Below are 27,373 nucleotides of genomic sequence, written 5' to 3'. Positions count from 1 at the left end.
TAAAGTCATATCTCGCTCTGTGTCCTTGGCTACACAGTTTGAGACGCCTCCCCCTCAGCTGGCTGGCTCACGGTGTAATCCTAGCACAATTGAGCAGTTAATCAGTTTGAAACTATACAGGGTACATATCATACTTTAATACGGATATATTGATACACGTTTAGCATATATCGTCAGTTTTGGAGGAACCAGCCTGCTCACTAAGGCGGAGTCTGATTTTGACTTGTGATTGTTTATCATGCTTTTAGGAGGGAGATCTTTTGTTCTGTGAATTTTCCCCTACAAGAACAATGTATTTGGCAACTAGAGAACCCCCCTACTCTTTGCAAAGTGTGTCACAGGATCTTTAATGACCACAGAGTCAGGACCTGAGCCTCCTACGGCACAGTGTCCCCATCACTGCACTGGGGCATTGGGGATGCTTTGACCAGAGGGAAGATCGCCCCCTACTGGCCCACCGACACCACTTCCAGCAGCAACTTAGTTTTCCCAGGAGGTCTCCCATTCAAGCACTGACCACGCCCACGCCCGCTTAGCTTCAGCCGTTCAGCAGGAGGAGGCTGCCAGCAGCCTCACCAGGAAAGGCACTAAAGATCAAACCTACTCCTGCTTCCTCAAATCTGACCTTTTTAAATAATTCCCGCTGAGTCTCGCCTTTAATTCGGTCCTGAAAATAGCATGAGAAACATCTTTCTCGTCTGAGGTGAAATGAGTACGCGGCCACAGCACATGCGTCAAAGGAGGCGCTGAGTTAAACCTTTGATCTTTGCTCTTTTCGGAATAAAAAGGCCGGGACGCATGCGTTCACTTCACTCGCCCACCCGCACAGCGCTTCGGAAAAAAAATACCAGTCTGTCACGGCAGTCCAGGGGCGGGGTGCGGAATGACGCCGTCCATTTCCAAAATGAAAACTAACCGTCTGAGAATTACACCCCAAATACGAGTCTCCCATGGCAGCGTGTCCTGTCAGGGGGTGACTGAAAACAGCAGTGTGCCCCAGAATGCCATCAGATCGCCTGTCCGGGGGAGCATCGCTTCTCTATTCTTTCTGTCAACTCTGCCGAAAAAAAAAGAGAGCAAAACGCTATTTAACGTTCAACGTTACTTTTGACAGAATAATTTTAAATGATGCTGTAATACTCTTGGCTCCGGTTGATGCCACAGGCAGTGTCATGATGGGGATACTGTATTGTAAATGTAATTGAGGTTCCGAGGTCCTCACTGCCTAAATGGTAAATGGTGTGCATTTATATAGCGCCTTTATCCAAAGCGCTGTACAATCCTCATTCACCCATTCATACACACCCTCACGCACCAACAGCGATTTGCTGCCGTGCAAGGCACCAACCAGCTTGTCAGGAGCATTTGGGAGTTAGGTGTCTTGCTCAGGGACACTTCAACACACCCAGCGCGGGATTGAACTGGCAACCCTCCGACTGCCAGATGACTGCTCTTACCGCCTGAGCCAATGTTGCCCCAGAACTATGTCGCCTACAGAACATTCCAACGTATATTTTTCTATTTTAAATTGTTAACCACAGTGTCAAAACCTTGTTAACATCGTCACCTTCTGACTCAATATGGGAAAAACAGTCCAGGTCAACCTCGGAAAGTAAGGCAAAAAACAAAATGAAGCACCCACATGCCATGCCACTTCTATACCATGATGTTTGAACGTGAACTTGCTGTTATAGTTGTTTCTTCTGTGAGCCTTACTAATTGGCACAAAGCACGCTTTACAACCGTGCGCTTTTATTTCCGTGCACAATACGAACAGCTGAGACCAAGCGTGAAGTTCTTTTGGCTCCTACAAAAAAACTGACATCCGAAAACTTTGATAAATCCCAAATTATTTGTGGAAATGCATTCCGACAGTGAATTTCGTTTGGCTCATATTTGATAAATGTGGCCAATTGACTAGGACCTGAAAGGCTTTGGTTAACTATTACCCTCCCAAGTCTTTTTCAACTTGAGCATTTTCCAATTTTGTGCCACCCATAAAGTAATCCCACCTTATGTTTTCATTTCCCACATATAGCACTTAGTTGTCTTCAATTTCATTTGCCCGGTTTCTGCCCACTTCTAGATTCTGTTTGAATCTTCCTGGATTACTTTAGTAGATTCCAAACTGTTAGCTCAACCTCCTAGTTTGTATCATCTGCAAATTTAACAAAAGTAATTTCAATGCCTCTGTCAGGCCATTTATATAAATGAGGAAGCGCAGTGGCCCCAGCACCGATTCCTGTGGGATTCCACTTCCCACGATACCCTGCTTGTATAAGGCCCCTCCAACTACTACTCTTTGTGTCCTTTCCCGTAGCCAATTCCAAACTCACTTCGAAATGGCTTCTTTAATTCTTGATAATTAGTTTGTCATGCAATACCTTAGGCGGCACGGATGGTGCAGTGGGTAGCACTGCCGCCTCACAGCAAGGAGGTCCTGGGTTCGAATCCCCATCGGCCGGGGCCTCTCTGTGCAGAGTTTGCATGTTCTCCCCGTGTCTGCGTGGGTTTCCTCCGGGGACTCCGGTTTCCTCCCACAGTCCAAAGACATGCACGTTAGGCTGATTGGAGAGTCTAAATTGCCCGTAGGTAAGAGTGTGTGAGTGAATGGTGTGTGTGCCCTGAGATAGACTGGCGACATGTCCAGGGTGTATTCCTGCCTTTTGCCCAATGTATGCTGGGATAGGCTCCAGCCCCCCTGCGACCCTGATCAGGATAAGCGGGTTCAGATAATGGATGGATGGATGCAATACCTTATCAAATGCTTTTTGGAAATCTAAATATACAAATATACAATAAGCCCTGCTAACATCAAAATAGCTTTCTCAAAGACTTACCCTTACAAAAACCAGGCTGGCTGGCTATCTCTTAGAATGTTATTATTTTCAAGAAATAATTCCAGTTTGTCTGTAATGATAGATTCCAGTATTTTACATGTGATGCAAGTTAGGCTGACAGGTCTGTAGTTTCCTAAATCAGTAAGGTCCCCTTTCTCATATATTGGTATTATATTACCTTGTTTCCAGTCATCTGGTATTTCTCCAGTTTCTAAATACTATCTAAAAATTCTTACCAGTGGTTTAAAAATGATCTCACTTAACTCTTTGAGTACTCTTGGGAATATGCGATCAGGTCCTGCTGCCTTTGTTTTCAGTTGATGTAATTTATCTAGTATTTCTTCGTCCCCTATCTCAAGACATTCTGAGCATTGAGTATGCCTTCTGGCCTATTAGTAACCTCCTCCCTGGTAACAAAGTAGCTATTCAAGGCATCAGCAATATCATTATTCTTACACAGCAATTCTCCTTTGTTATTCTTTATGCACCTCCTCTGTAACTTTCCTTTTCCTACTGCAGTATTGAAAGAAGCGTTTGGGATTGCATTTTGCATCTTATGAAATTTGCCTGACTTTCTCCCAGTGTACATTGCTTAAATTCTGTACAGCTGTTGTGTTGTGTAATGTTATGGAATGGTGTTACCACTGCCATGTAGATAGATATGTAAATAGATCGATAGATCAATAAATAGAAAGATAGATAGATAGATAGATAACTTCATTGAACCCCGGAGGGAAATTAAATTAAATTTTAACATTAACATATACTGTGATAAAACACATTAAAACACAGACACATGGAAGGACATCAAAAACCAACTCGGGATGGCGTTAATAATAAGATCACAAATAAATAATAAAGTGCAGAATGGTAATATAATGTAACGTAGCCCTGTTTTTCCACATATTTTCCCTGTTGCCTAGCCAGGGATGATATCGCTTGTGATGTGGCCAGACCCTAACAGAAGGCAGGATCCATAAAAAATCCACCCCATCCCTTACAATCCCTTACAATACGATGTCATTATTTTTGAGTTTACCGTAACATGTTGTATTGATTACTGGATTGTAATTCTACTTTTTTGTTGTTGAAAAAACCTGCAACGGCAAAAAGAATAAGAATATTTTATCTTCATTGAAAATGTGAGTGCATGTACTCTACTGGGACAATCTTTCACAGAAGTATGAAAAAATGTATCAAGCCAAACAAAATGATTGCGACTAACAAAATATGGAGAATTAAAATAAAAGTTGCGGGGGCAAGCACGTCAAATAGTTTGCTAGTGAGCAGGGTGAAGTGCAGTGAAAGCGAACCGGCTGACTGGTAACACGATAAATAAATCAGTAAAATAAAATATAATAAATAAATCAATAAATCGCTAGTAAGCACGGTGCAGAGCAGTGATAGTGAAGACTCAAAAATGCTCCCTGATGACATAGCCCTCAAATAAATAAAAATAACGTCATTGTGCATTGGCTAGGGGGGGGGGGGGGGACTGGTAACGTGTATTAACGTGTCTTTTGCTGACTGGTAACGTGTTCGTCTGACAAAAATCTTTGGGGCGAATGAGAGGCTGAGGTTCAAATCCCACCTTGGACTCAAACAATATCTCTCTCGTTGCACATGATTACTGCAGTTATAATGCAGTTTCACTACCTCGTGCGCACGAAGCAGAACTCTTTTGTACTGCAATTTCACTGCTGTATCTGTACAGCTGTTCAAATGTTGTGGAATATGGTGTTTCCACTGTCATGTAGATAGAAAAATAGCTAGATCTATAAATAGATGGATAGATAGATTATTGTTGCACTGGTTTTCACAGGCTGAACTGCCTCAGTAGTTGTAAAACATTAGCATTATAAGTTGTCCAAGTTATGTTTGTCTGCCACAAAATTACATCATTATAAAGTCCAGCATGCCACTCGTGTCCTTGGACAAACAGCCAAATTGATATCTGCATGAACTATATAGCCTAGCAGGTTTATTCATTGCAATTTGAGTATTTGGTGGGCATATTGAGTAATATGTACTTTTTCTCTGTTGCACTCATTCCAACGTGAGATAAGATTTGGGAAGTGCCAGCTACTGATAGTTACTGGAAGTGCCAGCAATGACAGAAATTCCCATTTAATCAGAAAGGGTCAGGCAATCTTACAAATCTCCGAAAACTCTGAAAAAAATTAAACTGTATGATAGCCATTAAAACCAAGGAGGCATATTTCCAAAGGATTTGATTAATGAAACCTATTCTGTAGATATTTATGTTATTTAGAAATACATTTTTATTTAGTTAACCTAATTTAACCATGAATGTTCCATTGGGATTAAAAATCTCTTCATCACGAGAGACCTGGCCAGGACAGACAGCAGCCCAAATAATTTACAAACAAGTTTGTAACAAACATAAATACAGTAGTAAACTATGTAATTAAGCAGGACAATTTATAATATAACAAGCAAGGGCAAAATAGGCTAGTCAAAACTTAGACAGACAGACCATTGAGTTTGCCTCTAAATCCTTCATATGGGATTTGAAGGCATCTAATGTGACCCACTCCTTAAGTTTTAGGTCCTTTGATGACATGTACCAAGCAGAAGGAGCAGAATGCCTGTAGACCCATTTTCCCATTTGGGCATTGGGAACAGGCAGCAATGATTGATTTAAGACCTGATATGGTATTGATATATACTGCTCTTCATCATTGGATACTACTTCATATAAAACATTATAATATTACGTCTGCATTTTAAAGAGGGTAAGATAAAGAATAAATTAAGCCAATATAGCTACCAGACTCTATGTAAAACTATTTGGAAATTCAGTTTCGTCTATACCAACATTAATCACGCAGTTTGTTTGCTGATCTTTCTCGCATTTCAATGGCTTACCACAACAATCTGTCTCTCAAACAAGTTCCCCCTTCTCCCAGTGACACTGAACAGAATACAGCTGGATGGCATCCAAACACCCTCCGCTGCCAAGAACACTGCAATTCCTGCTATTCCGAAATATCCCCACAGCCTTCTGTTGGTTATCGGGAAGGGGTGAAATCGCCCAGAACACGGTGTAGTGCAGGCAGGGTCAAGGGTCGAACCCCAGGCCTCTATAAAAGCCTGAATCTGCCTCAGCAGGTCTGTGTGTTTCTCCAGTGCTGAAACCAAAAAACCAGACTATCACCTCCGGCATCTTCCTCCGCAATTATGCAGTAAGTTTCCCTCTTTCCAGAAGGTTCCAGAGCGAATAACCTCAGGGGGTGGGAGCAGTGAGGGATTGATTGTCGCTTCTTGGATTAACCGTGGGGTAATTAAGCGACCGTGGACTGATACTTCTTTTGACTGTGTTAAATTTTAATGTCAGTTCTGACGGTTGTGTTTTTTTTAGTTTTTGTTGAAAGTTTGAGAGTACAAGCCCCATGGAGACTGTTTTATTGTACCCAATAACACATTCTCTCATATGATGCAGTCTGTACTGTTATTTTTGTCATTTTCGTTATTTTTGTTTTTCCGAATGGGTGTCTTGAAGCCGAGGCTCTTTATCAAATCAAGTTTTTGTGATCTTACGTTGTGCGACTGTGTGAAACTGAAAATTGATCACAATAAAACAAATAGGATAGAGGCGATTTCCGCACAGACCGTGCAGCGGTCCGGTGTAGCACCAGGCCGTCGTGGTTACGGCTCTTTTTACATTACATTATTGGCATTTGGCAGACGCTCTTATCCAGAATGACGTACAACAAAGTGCATACCCATAACCAGGGATAAGTTCGCTGAAAGACCCTAGAGGGAAGTACAATTTCAACTGCTACCTGTACAACAAAGATAAGGACGAGGGCCCTTTTTTTTTTTTTTTTTTTTTTTGAGAACAAAGAAACAAACAAACAGAGCAAAAGTGACCAAAGTTAACTATCCAAACACTGCTTACCTAGCCAACTAAAAATTCCGATACACAAAGCTAGTCACAGAGACAACAATTAAGGTTCACAGGGAGGTAGGGAGGGATGGGGAGAGGTGCTGCTTGAAGAGGTGTGTCTTCAGCTTGCGCTTGAAGGTGGGGAGAGATTCTACAGTTCTGACCTCAACGTTCGTTCCACCACCGTGGAGCCAGAACAGACAGTAGTCGTGAGCGTGATGTGGAGGTTCGGAGAGGGGGAGGTGCCAAGCGGCCTGTGGAGGCTGAACGAAGAGGTCTGGCAGGGGTGTAGGGTCTGATGATTTTTTGTAGATAAGCTGGGGAAGACCCTTTAACTGCTTGGAAGGCTAGCACCAATGTTTTGAATTTGATGCGAGCCATGACAGGTAGCCAGTGGAGGGAAGTAAGCAGGGGGGTGACGTGTGAGTATTTGGGAAGGTTGAAGACCAGACGAGCTGCTGCATTCTGGATGAGTTGGAGGGGTCTGATGGCAGACGCTGGGAGGCCAGCCAAGAGGGAATTGCAGTAGTCCAGGTGGGACAGATCAGACGGCGGGAACGAGACGAAGGCTTGGGTATCGTCCGTGTAGCAGTGGTAGGATAGCCCATGTGCAGTGATCACAGGGCCAAGGGAGCGAGTGTAAAGAGAAAAAAGAAGTGGGCCTAGGACTGAGCCCTGGGGAACTCCTGTGGCGAGGGGCCGAGGTGTCGATACCGAACCAGCCCAGGCAACCTGGAAGGAGCGACCAGAGAGGTAGGACTCAATCCAGTCAAGGGCTGTGCCACAGATGCCCGTTGCTGACAGGGCAGACAGGAGGATGGAGTGATCCACAGTGTCGAAGGCAGCAGAGAGATCTAGAAGAATGAGGACAGAGGAGAGGGAGGCTGCTCGTGCGGCATGGAGTGACTCACTGACGGAGAGGAGCGCAGTCTCTGTCGAGTGGCCCGATCTGAAGCCAGACTGATGGGGGTCGAGCAGGTTGTTGTTAGAAAAGAAAGAAGAAAGTTGAGTAGAAGCGGCTCGTTCTATAGTTTTAGAAAGGAAAGGAAGAAGAGATACCGGGTGGTAGTTCTGGATGATGGAGGGATCCAGAGTAGGCTTTTTTAGCAGCGGAGTGATGTGGGCCCTCTTTTCCCGCCGTTTCGCAGGTTTCCAGCAGCGCTGCTCCTTGTGCTCTGTGTCGGCCTCGCGCACGCATCAGGTACGTCGCCATTTTACCCGCACTCCCAACTTCCAGCTCCCGCCACGGCAAACTTCTGAAATCAGTTTGGTGCAATGTGGCTTCATTGGCGTGTGCAACACACACACACCGTAGAAAAATACCATAGAAAAAAAGGTGGGGAAGTGGAATTCCGTACCCCCAAACATTAGAAACTCAGGAAGCATTGCGGTGATTAAAATCACCACCAATAATCGCCTTGTACATATCATACTGATTTTAACCGTTTACAGTGTTGACACCTTTATTGATTGTGCTTTTTTATGTAGCGTATTTGCTGTTTCTTTGGTTATCTGTCTACCTGCCAGATGTAAATGAGCTGCTAGCTAACACTGGTGCAATTACCTTTTAATTGTGCTCTGTATGGCAAAAATGAACAATAAAATAAATACATACAAAGAAGAAAGGTTTGACATAGAAATAATAAGCATTGTAACAATATATGCTTCAACATCAGTTAGTGAAATTGGCATTTGCACAATAGGAGTAATAATTGTCTAGAATAGAGCTCTATGTCCCTCACTCTTAAGAGGAGAACGAGCGGTCAGCGTTTTCTCAGTTTGTGCGTCTGCAGACACCTGGTCTGACCAGCAGTGGGTGCTATCGGCCAATGAGGAGACCAACAGAAACACTATAGCCCCCTATCATTCCCTGGTGAGGCCCAGTTAGGGCGGAATAAGGTTTGAATCCAGGTCACTGGTCTGAACCGCAGCCTGTACCTGTCTGTGTCCCTCCAGCACGCAGGGGGGGCGAGGGCCGGTCCAAGAGGGCGGTTGGGGGCCGCGTGGCCCTGAATGTCCCCTGGCAGGCTCTGGTGCACTTCGGGGACAGTGTGCTGGACGGAGGGATCGGAGGCGGGGCGCTGGTGTCTGACCGCTGGGTCCTGACCAGCGGTAGGAACGTGTTTCAGAAGAAGCCTCGCCAGCCAGCCCCAAAGCGGCTCCCCGACTTCCCCAAGGTCTACCTGGGAGTCAAGAACCGCAACCCTGTGGACCCGGCCAGCGAGGTGGAAGTGGAGAAGGTGAGGCACCCCCCCCACTCCCATCCTTTATTGTCTGTCAAATGTGAAAGCTGGAGCTCCCCAGGGTACAAAGCAGGATTACTGAGTTAGCTGAATAACTGGGCCATGTTTCACAAAGCAGGATCACTGAGTTAGCTGGATAACTGGGCCATGTTTCACAAAGCAGGATTACTGAGTTAGCTGGATAACTGGGCCATGTTTCACAAAGCAGGATTACTGAGTTAGCTGGATAACTGGGCCATGTTTCACGAAGCAGGATTACTGAGTTAGCTGGATAACTGGGCCATGTTTCACGAAGCAGGATCACTGAGTTAGTTGGATAACTGGGCCATATTTCACAAAGCTGTGAAATGTTTTACTGAGTGAGTAAACCCTGGAACAGGTCTTTTAACTGCAGTCCATGTTCCAGATTTTGGAGGCTTCGGGGTTTTACTCAGTCCAGTTCTTCAGCTAATCCAGGCCACATATTTATGAGTGCGTGTACCCACAGTTTAACCACCATTAACCTCTGTGCGGACAAAAGTGTCACTGCAACATATTATATTAACCAGTAAAAACACAGGGCATTGTTGTCTGCTCAGTCAACCTTCCCTGTATAAAAAATATATATATACAAAATTAAAATGAAAAAAAAAACCTGTTATGTTAATTACGCCTCTGCTCTGTGCAGGTGGTCCTGCACCCAGACTTCCAGAACATCTCCACCTGGGAGAACAACCTGGCCCTGATCAAACTGAAGAAGCCCGTGGTGTTCAGCAGCAAGATCCTGCCCATCCCGCTGCCCAGGTGCGGGCAGAACCTGGAGGAGACGGTGGGCACGCTGGGCGTGTTGGCAGGCTGGGGCTGGAGCCACGTCTACCAATTCGCCGACCACCTGAAGTTCCTGACCGTGCCTGTGGTGAGCCAGGAGCTGTGCCAGCGCGAGTACAAACACGGGGGCGAGGTGGACGGCGATGAGCCCCTGGTCGACGACCGCACGTTCTGCACCGGCGCCACCGCGTTCTCCGAGAACGTGTGCGTCGGGGACGAGGGCGGAGCCCTGGCGGTGCTGGACCCCAAGGACGGCAGGGTGTACGCAGCCGGCCTGCTCTCCTACGACAAGAACTGCGCGACGGAGAAGTACGGCGTCTATGCCAAACTGTCGGCCTACATGCCCTGGATCGACAGCGTGATGAGGGGAGACTCGGAGCTGTACGACGCCCAGCGGGCCTTGGAGGTCCGCAAAATGCTGGCAAATCTGAAGGAAGACTGACGCCATAACTACGCGATAACTAGCCGTTGAAAAGCGCGAGATAACTGGTGTTCGAGAACGTGAATTTCGAAGGCGTACATTTTCAATGCACTGAACACAAAAATATTACATGAAAGATATGCCAACAATATATAAAAAAATATGTGTGCGATGTTTGAAATTCTGGATTTTTCATGCTCTAATAAAATGTGAAATCAACAGTCCTGTATTAAATTGTATTTATATTTGATATCATATTTGATTTTGTCGGAATCAAAAATGATTAGTTACTAGTCTTGATTTAGCTGGCAAAAATATAAATTTTGTCCTTTCCTTTCTCATAACTCATCTCAACAGTCTTTTCAGTTGTAATCTAGATCCTGAATGGCATATCTTTTAATTATAGCTTTCATGCTGTAAAAGTCTATAACAACTTAAAAACTATTTCAGATGTGTATTAAAATGGGTACATATGTTTTCTGAAACCGTGTCTGAAGTTCTCAAAATTCAAAACAAAAAACATAATACCATTAATCATTCTGGAAAAAGTCTCTAAAACATTTCTGTCAAAACCAAATTATGACTTCAAATTTTTGTGTCAGCCATTCACACACATGCATCATATGAATAAACCATACTGAGAACCAACTGCACACCTATCTGCTCAATGGAAAACACTGTTGTGAATATCTTTACTTACCACCAGTGGGCGTATGCCATTTTCAGTGTTGGACAGGAGCTGTTTGGAGAACCTGTTATGTATGGGAAATGGTAAATTGCGGGCATTTATATAGCGCCTTTATCCAAAGCGCTGTACAATTGGTGCTTCTAATTCACCCATTCATACACACACTCACACACCAACGGCAATTTGCTGCCATGCAAGTCACCAACCAGCTTGTCAGGAGCATTTGGAGGTTAGGTGTCTTGCTCAGGGATACTTCCCAGGGCGGAATTGAACTGGCAACCCTTTAAAAAAAAAAAAAAAAACTCATGTAAACATTTGAACAAATGCTGCTGGTATTCAATGTGTTCTCTACATGAGATAAATACAAATACTGTATGCAGTGGACGAAATCATAACAAACAAACAAACATTTTGGCTGCATCCTGTCTTTCGTTCCTGCCCGACCGCAGAACCACATCCACATCACTGGTGAAGTTGTCCCTGGGCGTTCTTTATTAATAATAATAATTATGAAGGATGATTTATAAGTGTCTTTACTATGCAGAAAAAATAGTAGGACTGTGAACCTTCTCTCGCAAAGAATTATTGCAGTTCAACCATAGCGGCAATGATTGTAATTGTTGCAGGTGTAGCAGGGTTAGCTCCGCTAGTTCGCTAGTAAGCACGGTGCAGAGCAGTGATAGTGAAGACTCAAAAATGCTCCCTGATGACATAGCCCTCAAATAAATAAAAATAACGTCATTGTGCATTGGCTGGGGGGGGGGTTGTCTTTTGCTGACTGGTAACGTGTTCGTCTGACAAAAATCTTTGGGGCGAGTGAGAGGCCGGGGTTCAAATCCCACCTCGGACTCGGGCAATATCTCTCCCGTTACCTCATGCGCATGAAGCAGAACTCTTTTGTACTGCAATTTCACTGCTGTACCTGTACAGCTGTTCAAATGTTGTGGAATGGTGTTTCCACTGTCATGTAGATAGAAAAATAGCTAGAAATAGATAAATATAGATGTAATATATATAAATAGATGGATAGATAGATTATTGTTGCACTGGTTTTCACAGGCTGAACTGCCTCTGGAGTTGTAAAACATTAGCATTATAAGCTGTCCAAGTTATGTTTGTCTGCCACACAATTACATCATTATAAAGTCCAGCATGCCACTCATGTCCTTGGACAAACAGCCAAATTGATATCTGCATGAACTATATAGCCTAGCAGGTTTATTCATTGCAATTCGAGTATTTGGTGGGCGTATTGAGTAATATGTACTTTTTCTCTGTTGCACTCATTCCAACGTGAGATAAGATTTGGGAAGTGCCAGCAACTGGAAGTTACTGGAAGTGCCAGCAATGACAGAAATTCCCATTTAATCAGAAAGGGTCAGGCAATCTTACAAATCTCCGAAAACTCTGAAAAAAATTCAACTGTATGATAGCCATTAAAATCAAGGAGGCATATTTCCAAAGGATTTGATTAATGAAACCTATTCTGTAGATATTTATGTTATTTAGAAATACATTTTTATTTAGTTAACCTAATTTAACCATGAATGTTCCATTGGGATTAAAAATCTCTTCATCGGGTGTCTCGGTGGTGCAGCCTGTAGAGCACTGACCGCATGCTCATTGCGAGCCGCGACATCGGCGGTTTGAGTCCGACATTTGTCGCATGTCTTCCCCTCTCTCTCGCTCCCATTCTTCCTGTCTCTCTATACTATATACTGTCCAATAAAGCTGAAAAAGGCCTAAAAAATATCTTTAAAAAAAATCTCTTCATCACGAGAGACCTGGCCAGGACAGACAGCAGCCCAAATAATTTACAAACAAGTTTGTAACAAACATAAATACAGTAGTAAACTACGTAATTAAGCAGGACAATTTAGAATATAACAAGCAAGGGCAAAATAGGCTAGACAAAACTTAGACAGACAGACCATTAAGTTTGCCTCTAAATCCTTCATATGGGATTTGAAGGCATCTAATGTGACTCACTCCTTAAGTTTTAGGTCCTTTGATGACATGTACCAAGCAGAAGGAGCAGAATGCCTGTAGACCCATTTTCCCATTTGGGCATTGGGAACAGGCAGCAATGATTGATTTAAGACCTGATATGGTATTGATATATACTGCTCTTGAGACGGGTGCGTGAGGGTTGGACCCAAAATGCACGACTCAGAAACAATAGTTAAATAAAGTCCCGTTAGGGCTTTATTCGGGACGAGTCCCAGGAGCATAGTAAACACAAGCAAAGTCCATACACGAAGATCCAGCCAAACAAATATAAAACAAACAAAAAGCACGGTGCCAAGGGAAGAGGCAATCTCGTAGTCGGTAGACGTGCAGGGAGGTCTGGTAGCAGGAGAGCAGTCAGCGGGGCAGATGAACAAGCGGACGGCAGGCAGAGGCGTAGTCGTGGGCGAAGCGGGAGTCGAAACCATGAAACAATCAGCGGGGCAAAAGTACAAAAACGGTAGGCGAGGACGTAGTCAAAAAACAAACGATGGTCACAAAACAGAAATCAATAAACTATGGTCGGTAAACAGGCTTGGATCGTAACGTGTAATCAAAACAGTAAATGCTCAAGAGTTGCGTGGAAAACAGAGGCAGACAATTTCGCAGTGAACAGTAGCGCGACTGGGCTATAAATGCGGGTATAGACAGGTGCAGACAATTAGTTAGAGCGTAGCAAGGAAATGGAAAACAGGTGCGATGGATGACAAGTTTAACAAGGAGATTAGTAATCGTTAGTAATAAACCTATCCTGCCCTACATTAGTAAATTAGTAAATGACATGCACGAGAAACGTAAGGTAACATGAACACATGATTAGTTTGTTAGTCTCTACCCAATCCTGATCTAGCGTTAGTAGTTTTAGTAAATAGACAAATGGAAACACTTAGGGAGTGAATGACAGAAAGAGAGAGAGAGAGAGAGAAAAGGCGGAACGCAAGGTTTGCGGAAAAACATGTAAAACTGTATGCATAACAACGACCAGTTAACGTAACAATAAACATGCATCAAAACATAACACAAAGCGAAACTAAGACGATAATCACTCAACATAACCAGGTAAAATAATCGTACGAAAACATAACTAGACATGACAAGAAAATAAATCGTAACGAAACATAACTAAACAACATGACGAACCTAGACAACATAATACATGATAAGACACTACGTGACTAAGACAACATAAATAAACATAAATAAACATAAAACATGGCGAGACAGACCTGAAACGTGACAGCTCTTCATCATTGGATACTACTTCATATAAAACATTATAATATTACGTCTGCATTTTAAAGAGGGGAAGATAAAGAATAAATTAAGCCAATATAGCTACCAGACTCTATGTAAAACTATTTGGAAATTCAGTTTCGTCTATACCAACATTAATCACACAGTTTGTTTGCTGATCTTTCTCGCATTTGAATGGCTTACCACAACGATCTGTCTCTCAAACAAGTTCTCCCTTCTCCCAGTGACACTGAACAGAATACAGCTGGATGGCATCCAAACACCCTCCGCTGCCAAGAACACTGCAATTCCTGCTATTCCGAAATATCCCCACAGCCTTCTGTTGGGTATCGGGAAGTGGTGAAATCGCCCAGAACACGGTGTAGTGCAGGCAGGCCTCTATAAAAGCCTGAATCTGCCTCAGCAGGACTGTGTATTTCTCCAGCGCTGAAACCAAAAAACCAGACTATCACCTCCGGCATCTTCCTCCGCCATTATGCAGTAAGTTTCCCTCTTTCCAGAAAGTTCCAGAGCGAATAACCTCAGGGGGTGGGAGCAGTGAGGGATGATTGTCGCTTCTTGGATTAACCGTGGGGTAATTAAGCGACCGTGGACTGATACTTCTTTTGACTGTGTTAAATTTTAATGTCAGTACTGACGGTTGTGTTTTTTTTAGTTTTTGTTGAAAGTTTGAGAGTACAAGCCCCATGGAGACTGTTTTATTGTACCCAATAACACATTCTCTCATATGATGCAGACTGTACTGTTATTTTTGTACAATTTCAACTGCTACCTGTACAACAAAGATAAGGACGAGGGCCCTTTTTTTTTTTTTTTTTTTGAGAACAAAGAAACAAACAAACAGAGCAAAAGTGACCAAAGTTAACTATCCAAACACTGCTTACCTAGCCAACTAAAAATTCCGATACACAAAGCTAGTCACAGAGACAACAATTAAGGTTCACAGGGAGGTAGGGAGGGATGGGGAGAGGTGCTGCTTGAAGAGGTGTGTCTTCAGCTTGCGCTTGAAGGTGGGGAGAGATTCTACAGTTTTGACCTCAACGGGGAGTTCGTTCCACCACCGTGGAGCCAGAACAGACAGTAGTCGTGAGCGTGATGTGGAGGTTCGGAGAGGGGGAGGTGCCAAGCGGCCTGTGGAGGCTGAACGAAGAGGTCTGGCAGGGGTGCAGGGTCTGATGATTTTATGTAGATAAGCTGGGGAAGACCCTTTAACTGCTTGGAAGGCTAGCACCAATGTTTTGAATTTGATGCGAGCCATGACAGGCAGCCAGTGGAGGGAAGTAAGCAGGGGGGTGACGTGTGAGTATTTGGGAAGGTTGAAGACCAGACGAGCTGCTGCATTCTGAATGAGTTGGAGGGGTCTGATGGCAGACGCTGGGAGGCCAGCCTAGAGGGAATTGCAGTAGTCCAGGCAGGACAGAACCATCGCTTGGACCAGGAGCTGGGTCGAGTAGGGGATGAGAAAGGGGCGGATTCTTTGTATGTTGTATAGGAAGAACCTGCATGACCGGGTCACCGCCACAATGTTCTCGGAGAGGGACAGTCTGCTGTCCATCACCATGCCGAGGTTCCTTGCACTGGGTGACGGCGTGAGTGTGGTATCCCCGAGGGAAATGGAGAGATCCAGATGGGGAGAGGTTTTAGCAGGGATGAATATAATTTCAGTCTTGCCTGGGTTGAGCTTTAGATGGTGGTTGTTCATCCAGCTCTGGATGTCCCTCAGGCAAGCAGAGATACGGGCTGAAACCTGCGTATCAGAGGGCGGGAACGAGACGAAGAGTTGGGTATCGTCCGCGTAGCAGTGGTAGGATAGCCCATGTGCAGTGATAACAGGGCCAAGGGAACGAGTGTAAAGAGAAAAAAGAGGCGGGCCTAGGACTGAGCTCTGGGGAACTCCTGTGGCGAGGGGCCGAGGTGTCGATACCGAACCAGCCCAGGCAACCTGGAAGGAGCGACCAGAGAGGTAGGACTCAATCCAGTCCAGGGCTGTGCCACAGATGCCCGTTGCTGACAGGGCAGACAGGAGGATGGAGTGATCCACAGTGTCGAGGGCAGCAGAGAGATCTAGAAGAATGAGGACAGAGGAGAGGGAGGCTGCTCGTGCGGCATGGAGTGACTCACTGACGGAGAGGAGCGCAGTCTCTGTCGAGTGGCCCGATCTGAAGCCAGACTGATGGGGGTCTAGCAGGTTGTTGTTAGAAAAGAAAGAAGAAAGCTGAGTAGAAGCGGCTCGTTCTATAGTTTTAGAAAGGAAAGGAAGAAGAGATACCGGGTGGTAGTTCTGGAGGATGGAGGGATCCAGAGTAGGCTTTTTTAGCAGCGGAGTGATGTGGGCCCTCTTTTCCCGCCGTTTCGCAGGTTTCCAGCAGCAGCGCTGCTCCTTGTGCTCTGTGTCGGCCTCGCGCATGCATCAGGTACGTCGCCATTTTACCCGCACTCCCAACTTCCAGCTCCCGCCACGGCAAACTTCTGAAATCAGTTTGGTGCAATGTGGCTCATTGGCGTGTGCAACACACACACCGTAGAAAAATACCATAGAAAAAAAGGTGGGGAAGTGGAATTCCGTACCCCCAAACATTAGAAACTCAGGAAGCATTGCGGTGATTAAAATCAGCCTCAAACTTTAGCTAAAGCTAGAATGTGTCACCACCAATAATCGCCTTGTACATATCATACTGATTTTAACCGTTTACAGTGTTGACACCTTTATTGATTGTGCTTTTTTATGTAGCGTATTTGCTGTTTCTTTGGTTATCTGTCTACCTGCCAGATGTAAATGAGCTGCTAGCTAACACTGGTGCAATTACCTTTTAATTGTGCTCTGTACGGCAAAAATGAACAATAAAATAAATACATACAAAGAAGAAAGGTTTGACATAGAAATAATAAGCATTGTAACAATATATGCTTCAACATCAGTTAGTGAAATTGGCATTTGCACAATAGGAATAATAATTGTCTAGAATAGAGCTCTATGTCCCTCACTCTTAAGAGGAGAACGAGCGGTCAGCGTTTTCTCAGTTTGTGCGTCTGTAGACACCTGGTCTGACCAGCAGTGGGTGCTATCGAGCAATGAGGAGACCAACAGAGACCCTATAGCCCCCTATCATTCCCTGGTGAGGCCCAGTTGGGGCGGAATAAGGTTTGAATCCAGGTCACTGGTCTGAACCGCAGCCTGTACCTGTCCGTGTCCCTCCAGCACGCAGGGGGGGCGAGGGCCGGTCCAAGCGGGCGGTTGGGGGCCGCGTGGCCCTGAATGTCCCCTGGCAGGCTCTGGTGCACTTCGGGGACAGTGTGCTGGACGGAGGGATCGGAGGCGGGGCGCTGGTGTCTGACCGCTGGGTCCTGACCAGCGGGAGGAACGTGTTTCAGAAGAAGCCTCGCCAGCCAGCCCCAAAGCGGCTCCCCGACTTCCCCAAGGTCTACCTGGGAGTCAAGAACCGCAACCCTGTGGACCCGGCCAGCGAGGTGGAAGTGGAGAAGGTGAGGCACCCCCCCCCCCCCACTCCCATCCTTTATTGTCTGTCAAATGTGAAAGCTGGAGCTCGCCAGGGCACAAAGCAGGATTACTGAGTTAGCTGGATAACTGGGCCATGTTTCACGAAGCAGGATCACTGAGTTAGCTGAATAACTGGGCCATGTTTCACAAAGCAGGATCACTGAGTTAGCTGAATAACTGGGCCATGTTTCACAAAGCAGGATCACTGAGTTAGCTGGATAACTGGGCCATGTTTCACAAAGCAGGATTACTGAGTTAGCTGAATAACTGGGCCATGTTTCACAAAGCAGGATCACTGAGTTAGCTGGATAACTGGGCCATGTTTCACAAAGCAGGATTACTGAGTTAGCTGGATAACTGGACCATGTTTCACAAAGCAGGATTACTGAGTTAGCTGGATAACTGGGCCATGTTTCACGAAGCAGGATTACTGAGTTAGCTGGATAACTGGGCCATGTTTCACGAAGCAGGATCACTGAGTTAGTTGGATAACTGGGCCATATTTCACAAAGCTGTGAAATGTTTTACTGAGTGAGTAAACCCTGGAACAGGTCTTTTAACTGCAGTCCATGTTCCAGATTTTGGAGGCTTCGGGGTTTTACTCAGTCCAGTTCTTCAGCTAATCCAGGCCACATATTTATGAGTGTGTGTACCCAAAGTTTAACCACCATTAACCTCTGTGCGGACAAAAGTGTCACTGCAACATATTATATTAACCAGTAAAAACACAGGGCATTGTTGTAAAGAAGCATGTCTGCTCAGTCAACCTTCCCTGTAGAAAAAAAAAAAATATATATATATACAAAATTAAAATGAAAAAAAAAACCTGTTATGTTAATTACGCCTCTGCTCTGTGCAGGTGGTCCTGCACCCAGGCTTCCAGAACATCTCCACCTGGGAGAACAACCTGGCCCTGATCAAACTGAAGAAGCCCGTGGTGTTCAGCAGCAAGATCCTGCCCATCCCGCTGCCCAGGTGCGGGCAGAACCTGGAGGAGACGGTGGGCACGCTGGGCGTGTTGGCAGGCTGGGGCTGGAGCCACATCCTCCAATTCGCCGACCACCTGAAGTTCCTGACCGTGCCCGTGGTGAGCCAGGAGCTGTGCCAGCGCGAGTACAAACACGGGGGCGAGGTGGACGGCGATGAGCCCCTGGTCGACGACCGCACGTTCTGCACCGGTGCCACCGCGTTCTCCGAGAACGTGTGCGTCGGGGACGAGGGCGGAGCCCTGGCGGTGCTGGACCCCAAGGACGGCAGGGTGTACGCAGCCGGCCTGCTCTCCTACGACAAGAACTGCGCGACGGAGAAGTACGGCGTCTACGCCAAACTGTCGGCCTACATGCCCTGGATCGACAGCGTGATGAGGGGAGACTCTGAGCTGTACGACGCCCAGCGGGCCTTGGAGGTCCGCAAAATGCTGGCAAATCTGAAGGAAGACTGACGCCATAACTAGCCGTTGAAAAGCGCGAGATAACTGGGGTTCGAGAACGTGAATTTCGAAGGCGTACATTTTCAATGCACTGAACACAAAAATATTACATGAAAGATATGCCAACAATATATAAAAAAATATGTGTGCGATGTTTGAAATTCTGGATTTTTCATGCTCTAATAAAATGTGAAATCAACAGTCCTGTATTAAATTGTATTTATATTTGATATCATATTTGATTTTGTCGGAATCAAAAATGATTAGTTACTAGTCTTGATTTAGCTGGCAAAAATATAAATTTTGTCCTTTCCTTTCTCATAACTCATCTCAACAGTGTTTTCAGTTGTAATCTTTATCCTGAATGGCATATCTTTTAATCATAGCTTTCATGCTGTAAAAGTCTACAACAACTTAAAAACTATTTCAGATGTGTATTAAAATGGGTACATATGTTTTCTGAAACCGTGTCTGAAGTTCTGGAAAAAGTCTCTAAAACATGTCTGTCAAAACCAAATTATGACTTCAAATTTTTGTGTCAGACATTCACACACATGCATCATATGAATAAACCATACTGAGAACCAACTGCACACCTATCTGCTCAATGGAAAACACTGTTGTGAATATCTTTACTTACCACCAGTGGGCGTATGCCATTTTCAGTGTTGGACAGGAGCTGTTTGGAGAACCTGTTATGTATGGGAAATGGTAAATTGCGGGCATTTATATAGCGCCTTTATCCAAAGCGCTGTACAATTGGTGCTTCTAATTCACCCATTCATACACACACTCACACACCAACGGCAATTTGCTGCCATGCAAGTCACCAACCAGCTTGTCAGGAGCATTTGGAGGTTAGGTGTCTTGCTCAGGGATACTTCAACACACCCAGGGCGGAATTGAACTGGCAACCCTTTAAAAAAAAAAAAAAAAACTCATGTAAACATTTGAACAAATGCTGCTGGTATTCAATGTGTTCTCTACATGAGATAAATACAAATACTGTATGCAGTGGACGAAATCATAACAAACAAACAAACATTTTGGCTGCATCCTGTCTTTCGTTCCTGCCCGGCCGCAGAACCACATCCACATCACTGGTGAAGTTGTCCCTGGGCATTCTTTATTAATAATAATAATAATAATTATGAAGGATGATTTATATGTGTCTTTACTATGCAGAAAAAATAGTAGGACTGTGAACCTTCTCTCGCAAAGAATTATTGCAGTTCAACCATAGCGGCAATGATTGTAATTGTTGCAGGTGTAGCAGGGTTAGCTCCGCTAATTCGCTAGTAAGCACGGTGCAGAGCAGTGATAGTGAAGACTCAAAAATGCTCCCTGATGACATAGCCCTCAAATAAATAAAAATAACGTCATTGTGCATTGGCTAGGGGGGGGGGGGGGGGGGGGGGGACTGGTAACGTGTATTAACGTGTCTTTTGCTGACTGGTAACGTGTTCGTCTGACAAAAATCTTTGGGGCGAGTGAGAGGCCGGGGTTCAAATCCCACCTCGGACTCGGGCAATATCTCTCCCGTTACCTCATGCGCATGAAGCAGAACTCTTTTGTACTGCAATTTCACTGCTGTACCTGTACAGCTGTTCAAATGTTGTGGAATGGTGTTTCCACTGTCATGTAGATAGAAAAATAGCTAGAAATAGATAAATATAGATGTAATATATATAAATAGATGGATAGATAGATTATTGTTGCACTGGTTTTCACAGGCTGAACTGCCTCTGGAGTTGTAAAACATTAGCATTATAAGTTGTCCAAGTTATGTTTGTCTGCCACACAATTACATCATTATAAAGTCCAGCATGCCACTCGTGTCCTTGGACAAACAGCCAAATTGATATCTGCATGAACTATATAGCCTAGCAGGTTTATTCATTGCAATTTGAGTATTTGGTGGGCGTATTGAGTAATATGTACTTTTTCTCTGTTGCACTCATTCCAACGTGAGATAAGATTTGGGAAGTGCCAGCTTCTGGAAGTTACTGGAAGTGCCAGCAATGACAGAAATTCCCATTTAATCAGAAAGGGTCAGGCAATCTTACAAATCTCCGAAAACTCTGAAAAAAATGAAACTGTATGATAGCCATTAAAGTCAAGGAGGCATATTTCCAAATGATTTGATTAATGAAACCTATTCTGGAGATATTTATGTTATTTAGAAATACATTTTTATTTAGTTAACCTAATTTAACCATGAATGTTCCATTGGGATTAAAAATCTCTTCATCGGGTGTCTCGGTGGCGCAGCCTGTAGAGCACTGACCGCATGCTCATTGCGAGCCGCGACGTCGGCGGTTCGAGTCCAACATTTGTCGCATGTCTTCCCCTCTCTCTCGCTCCCATTCTTCCTGTCTCTCTATACTATATACTGTCCAATAAAGCTGAAAAAGGCCTAAAAAATCTCTTCATCACGAGAGACCTGGCCAGGACAGACAGCAGCCCAAATAATTTACAAACAAGTTTGTAACAAACATAAATACAGTAGTAAACTACGAAATTAAGCAGGACAATTTAGAATATAACAAGCAAGTGCAAAATAGGCTAGTCAAGACTTAGACAGACAGACCATTGAGTTTGCCTCTAAATCCTTCATATGGGATTTGAAGGCATCTAATGTGACCCACTCCTTAAGTTTTAGGTCCTTCGATGATATGTACCAAGCAGAAGGCGCAGAATGCCTGTAGACCCATTTTCCCATTTGGGCATTGGGAACAGGCAGCAATGATTGATTTAAGACCTGATGTGGTATTGATATATACTGCTCTTCATCATTGGATACTACTTCATATAATACATTATAATATTACGTCTGCATTTTAAAGATAAAGAATAAATTAAGCCAATATAGTTACCAGACTCTATGTAAAACTATTTGGAAATTCAGTTTCGTCTATACCAACATTAATCACGCAGTTTGTTTGCTGATCTTTCTCGCATTTGAATGGCTTACCACAACGATCTGTCTCTCAAACAAGTTCTCCCTTCTCCCAGTGACACTGAACAGAATACAGCTGGATGGCATCCAAACACCCTCCGCTGCCAAGAACACTGCAATTCCTGCTATTCCGAAATATCCCCACAGCCTTCTGTTGGTTATCGGAAAGTGGTGAAATCGCCCAGAACACGGTGTAGCGTAGGCAGGGTCAAGGGTCGAACCCCAGGCCTCTATAAAAGCCTGAATCTACCTCAGCAGGTCTGTGTGTTTCTCCAGCGCTGAAACCAAAAAACCAGACGATCACCTCCGGCATCTTCCTCCGCCATTATGCAGTAAGTTTCCCTCTTTCCAGAAGGTTCCAGAGCGAATAACCTCAGGGGGTGGGAGCAGTGAGGGATTGATTTTCGCTTCTTGGATTAACCGTGGGGTAATTAAGCGACCGTGGACTGATACTTCTTTTGACTGTGTTAAATTTTAATGTCAGTTCTGACGGTTGTGTTTTTTTTAGTTTTTGTTGAAAGTTTGAGAGTACAAGCCCCATGGAGACTGTTTTATTGTACCCAATAACACATTCTCTCATATGATGCAGTCTGTACTGTTATTTTTGTCATTTTCGTTATTTTTGTTTTTCCGAATGGGTGTCTTGAAGCCGAGGCTCTTTATCAAATCGAGTTTTTGTGATCTTACTTTGTGCGACTGTGTGAAACTGAAAATTGATCACAATAATATAAATAGGATAGGGGCGATTTCCGCACAGACCGTGCAGCGGTCCGGTGTAGCACCGGGCCGTCGTGGTTACGGCTCTTTTTACATTACATTATTGGCATTTGGCAGACGCTCTTATCCAGAGCGACGTACAACAAAGTGCATACCCATAACCAGGGATAAGTGCGCTGAAAGACCCTAGAGGGAAGTGCAATTTCAACTGCTACCTGTACAACAAAGATAAGGACGAGGGCCCTTTTTTTTTTTTTTTTTTTTTGAGAACAAAGAAACAAACAAACAGAGCAAAAGTGACCAAAGTTAACTATCCAAACACTGCTTACCTAGCCAACTAAAAATTCCGATACACAAAGCTAGTCACAGAGACAACAATTAAGGTTCACAGGGAGGTAGGGAGGGATGGGGAGAGGTGCTGCTTGAAGAGGTGCGTCTTCAGCTTGCGCTTGAAGGTGGGGAGAGATTCTACAGTTCTGACCTCAACGGGGAGTTCGTTCCACCACCGTGGAGCCAGAACAGACAGTAGTCGTGAGCGTGATGTGGAGGTTCGGAGAGGGGGAGGTGCCAAGCGGCCTGTGGAGGCTGAACGAAGAGGTCTGGCAGGGGTGTAGGGTCTGATGATTTTTTTGTAGATAAGCTGGGGAAGACCCTTTAACTGCTTGGAAGGCTAGCACCAATGTTTTGAATTTTAGCAGCGGAGTGATGTGGGCCCTCTTTTCCCGCCGTTTCGCAGGTTTCCAGCAGCAGCGCTGCTCCTTGTGCTCTGTGTCGGCTTCGCGCATGCATCAGGTACGTCGCCATTTTACCCGCACTCCCAACTTCCAGCTCCCGCCACGGCAAACTTCTGAAATCAGTTCGGTGTGCAATGTGGCTTCATTGGCGTGTGCAACACAGACACACACACACGTAGAAAAATACCATAGAAAAAAAAGGTGGGGAAGTGGAATTCCGTACCCCCAAACATTAGAAACTCAGGAAGCTTTGCGGTGATTAAAATCAGCCTCAAACTTTGGCTAAAGCTAGAATGTGTCACCACCAATAATCGCCTTGTACATATCATACTGATTTTAACCGTTTACAGTGTTGACACCTTTATTGATTGTGCTTTTTTATGTAGCGTATTTGCAGTTTCTTTGGTTATCTGTCTACCTGCCAGATGTAAACGAGCTGCTAGCTGACACTGGTGCAATTACCTTTTAATTGTGCTCTGTATGGCAAAAATGAACAATAAAATAAATACATACAAAGAAGAAAGGTTTGACATAGAAATAATAAGCATTGTAACAATATATGCTTCAACATCAGTTAGTGAAATTGGCATTTGCACAATAGGAGTAATAATTGTCTAGAATAGCGCTCTATGTCCCTCACTCTTAAGAGGAGAACGAGCGGTCAGCGTTTTCTCAGTTTGTGCGTCTGCAGACGCCTGGTCTGACCAGCAGTGGGTGCTATCGAGCAATGAGGAGACCAACAGAGACCCTATAGCCCCCTATCATTCCCTGGTGAGGCCCAGTTGGGGCGGAATAAGGTTTGAATCCAGGTCACTGGTCTGAACCGCAGCCTGTACCCGTCTGTGTCCCTCCAGCACGCAGGGGGGGCGAGGGCCGGTCCAAGAGGGCGATTGGGGGCCGCGTGGCCCTGAATGTCCCCTGGCAGGCTCTGGTGCACTTCGCGGACGGTGTGCTGGACGGAGGGATCGGAGGCGGGGCGCTGGTGTCTGACCGCTGGGTCCTGACCAGCGGGAGGAACGTGTTTCAGAAGAAGCCTCGCCATACAGACCCAAAGCAGGTCCCCGACATCCCCAAGATCTACCTGGGAGTCAAGAACCGCCACCCTGTGGACCCGGCCAGCGAGGTGGAAGTGGAGAAGGTGAGGCACCCCCCCCCCCCACTCCCATCCTTTATTGTCTGTCAAATGTGAAAGCTGGAGCTCGCCAGGGCACAAAGCAGGATTACTGAGTTAGCTGGATAACTGGGCCATGTTTCACGAAGCAGGATCACTGAGTTAGTTGGATAACTGGGCCATATTTCACAAAGCTGTGAAATGTTTTACTGAGTGAGTAAACCCTGGAACAGGTCTTTTAACTGCAGTCCGTGTTCCAGATTTTGGAGGCTTCCAGGTTTCACTCAGTCCAGTTCTTCAGCGAATCCAGACCACAAATTTATGAGTGTGTGTACCCAAAGTTTAACCACCATTAACCTCTGTGCGGACAAAAGTGTCACTGCAACATATTATATTAACCAGTAAAAACACAGGTCATTGTTGTAAAGAAGCATGTCTGCTCAGTCAACCTTCCCTGTATGAAAAATATATATATACAAAATTAAAATGAAAAAAAAAACCTGTTATGTTAATTACGCCTCTGCTCTGTGCAGGTGGTCCTGCACCCAGGCTTCCAGAACATCTCCACCTGGGAGAACAACCTGGCCCTGATCAAACTGAAGAAGCCCGTGGTGTTCAGCAGCAAGATCCTGCCCATCCCGCTGCCCAGGTGCGGGCAGAACCTGGAGGAGACGGTGGGCACACTGGGCGTGTTTGCAGGCTGGGGCTGGAGCCAAGTCCTCCAATTCGCCGACCACCTGAAGTTCCTGAACGTGCCCGTGGTGAGCCAGGAGCTGTGCCAGCATGAGTACAAACACGGGGGCGAGGTGGACAGCGACGAGCCCCTGGTCGACGGCCGCACGTTCTGCACCGGCGTCAGCGCGGAGGCCTGGAACGTGTGCGTCGGGGACGAGGGCGGAGCCCTGGCGGTGCTGGACCCCAAGGACGGCACGGTGTACGCAGCCGGCCTGCTCTCCTACGACAAGAACTGCGCGACGGAGAAGTACGGCGTCTTCACCAAACTGTCGGCCTACATGCCCTGGATCGACAGCGTGATGAGGGGAGACTCTGAGCTGTACGACGCCCAGCGGGCCTTGGAGGTCCGCAAAATGCTGGCAAATCTGAAGGAAGACTGACGCGATAACTTAAAAACTATCGCTCTTTGAATTTCAGATGTGTATTAAAATGGGTACATACGTTTTCTGAAACCGTGTCTGAAGTTCTCAAAATTAAAAACAAAAAACATAATACCATTAATCATTCTGGAAAAAGTCTCTGAAACATTTCTGTCAAAACCAAATTATGACTTCAAATTTTTGTGTCAGACATTCACACACATGCATCATATGAATAAACCATACTGAGAACCAACTGCACACCTATCTGCTCAATGGAAAACACTGTTGTGAATATCTTTACTTACCACCAGTGGGCGTATGCCATTTTCATGCAAACTATGGACAGGAGCTGTTTGGAGAACATGTTATGGGGACTGGTAACGTGTATTAACGTGTCTTTTGCTGACTGGTAACGTGTTCGTCCGGGGTTCAAATCCCACCTCGGACCTCAGGCAATATCTCTCCCGTTACACAGGATTACTGCAGTTATAATGCAGTTTCACTAGCTCATGTACACTACTCATAGAGTGGAACTGCAATTTAACTGCGTTGTACTTGAGTAAAAGCTACAGTATAGCTTTGCAGTAGCTGCAGTAGTTTCTGAAAGGGTTGGTTACGGTCCAACATAATTTGGCCTCTGCATCTGACTAGCGTATATCTCATACCCACAGTCTCTTGCATTCCCCATAGAGTTTGAGCCCTCAGTGATTACAGCCTGGCTTTCAGAGCCTTCTGTCGTAGGTGCAGAAACACGTGGCCTGTGCTTCCACTGGGAAGAGCACTCTCTTGGCTTTGGGTGTCATTAAAAATGCAGAACATTTTTGGAGGGATGCGAAGCCATCGTTATCCGAGAGCATCATTATAAAACCGCATCGTTATCCAAGAGCGTGGTGGATGTTTTTTAACAGGCTTAAATAATTACGGCCTGTCCCGATACCAACTGCGCATGGAACAGACGAAAAAAAAAAAACCCCCCACAGAATGTATCGTACATATGGCCAAAAGATTTAATGATACAGTCTCACACATTTTATCCAAACCCATTTCCTTTTGTTTTATTTTGATTGGGTTTTAATTGGTCTCAAGACACTAAATTATTCTGTTTCTATAGCTTGACATTCTCATCAGGGGCATGTTCCACAAAGCATGATTACTGAGTCGGCTCGATAACTGCACTAAATAAAAACAGCTATTATTACTTAAATCCATTTTCCACACTTGAGAGGGTTCCAGGGAAAAGAAAATGTGTTTTTTTCTTGCCTTTCAGTCAGGTCTGTGAGCTGGGAGAGGACGGTAGGGTATTTAAACCTCCTTAATTTGCTGCAGGTGAACTTGAATTGCTTTGTGAAACATAAAACATAACAAGCAAGATAACCGGGGGATCAATTAATCTCCACAATGAACTATATAAAATCTGCACAAAATTTGCTAATTGAATTTTCATTTATTTCATGAATTGACTGAATTACTGATCCCAACTCTATACAGTATACCAGCAAATACACTGTTTATTTATAATTCATTTGCCCTGTTTTGCAAAATAGAATTGGAGGGATAGCTGTCCAAAGACATGCAATTTGAATTTTTCAAATGGTTCAGAATTGAACAGGATTTAAAGAACTGATTGGAAAAGAAGGTAGGGGGTAGGGAATGATTT

General features: G+C 44.9%; 3 protein-coding genes across 3 annotated transcripts in view; all 3 read left to right on the top strand.

Moving 5' to 3' along the window:
• Positions 1–10,442, top strand: part of LOC133130529 (haptoglobin-like) — a 20,932-nt gene extending 10,490 nt beyond the window's left edge. Inside the window, exons 2-4 of the mRNA XM_061245180.1 lie at positions 7,899–7,951; positions 8,650–8,990; positions 9,661–10,442. Of these exons, the coding sequence (XP_061101164.1) occupies positions 7,899–7,951; positions 8,650–8,990; positions 9,661–10,242 (976 nt within the window). The 3' untranslated portion in view covers positions 10,243–10,442. The remainder of the gene's footprint in view (positions 1–7,898; positions 7,952–8,649; positions 8,991–9,660) is intronic.
• A 2,789-nt stretch (positions 10,443–13,231) lies between these two features.
• On the top strand, positions 13,232–19,686 carry LOC133130082 (haptoglobin-related protein-like). Its single transcript, XM_061244324.1, has 5 exons — positions 13,232–13,376; positions 14,395–14,650; positions 16,529–16,584; positions 17,370–17,653; positions 18,529–19,686. The coding sequence occupies exons 2-5, from the start codon at positions 14,646–14,648 to the stop codon at positions 19,108–19,110; spliced, it is 927 nt and encodes a 308-aa protein (XP_061100308.1). The 5' UTR covers positions 13,232–13,376; positions 14,395–14,645; the 3' UTR covers positions 19,111–19,686.
• Positions 19,687–22,301: 2,615 nt separating this feature from the next.
• Positions 22,302–25,969, top strand: LOC133130046 (haptoglobin-like). Its single transcript, XM_061244268.1, has 4 exons — positions 22,302–22,389; positions 23,511–23,566; positions 24,363–24,646; positions 25,153–25,969. Exons 1-4 carry the CDS (start codon positions 22,385–22,387, stop codon positions 25,732–25,734), a joined length of 927 nt encoding a protein of 308 aa, XP_061100252.1. The 5' UTR covers positions 22,302–22,384; the 3' UTR covers positions 25,735–25,969.
• The last annotated feature ends 1,404 nt before the right edge of the window (positions 25,970–27,373 follow it).

This window comes from Conger conger, chromosome 6, assembly GCF_963514075.1.
Source record: "Conger conger chromosome 6, fConCon1.1, whole genome shotgun sequence".
Lineage (NCBI taxonomy): Eukaryota > Metazoa > Chordata > Actinopteri > Anguilliformes > Congridae > Conger > Conger conger.
Note: the sequence above shows the minus strand (reverse complement) of the source record. Positions and strands in the feature narration are given on the sequence as shown.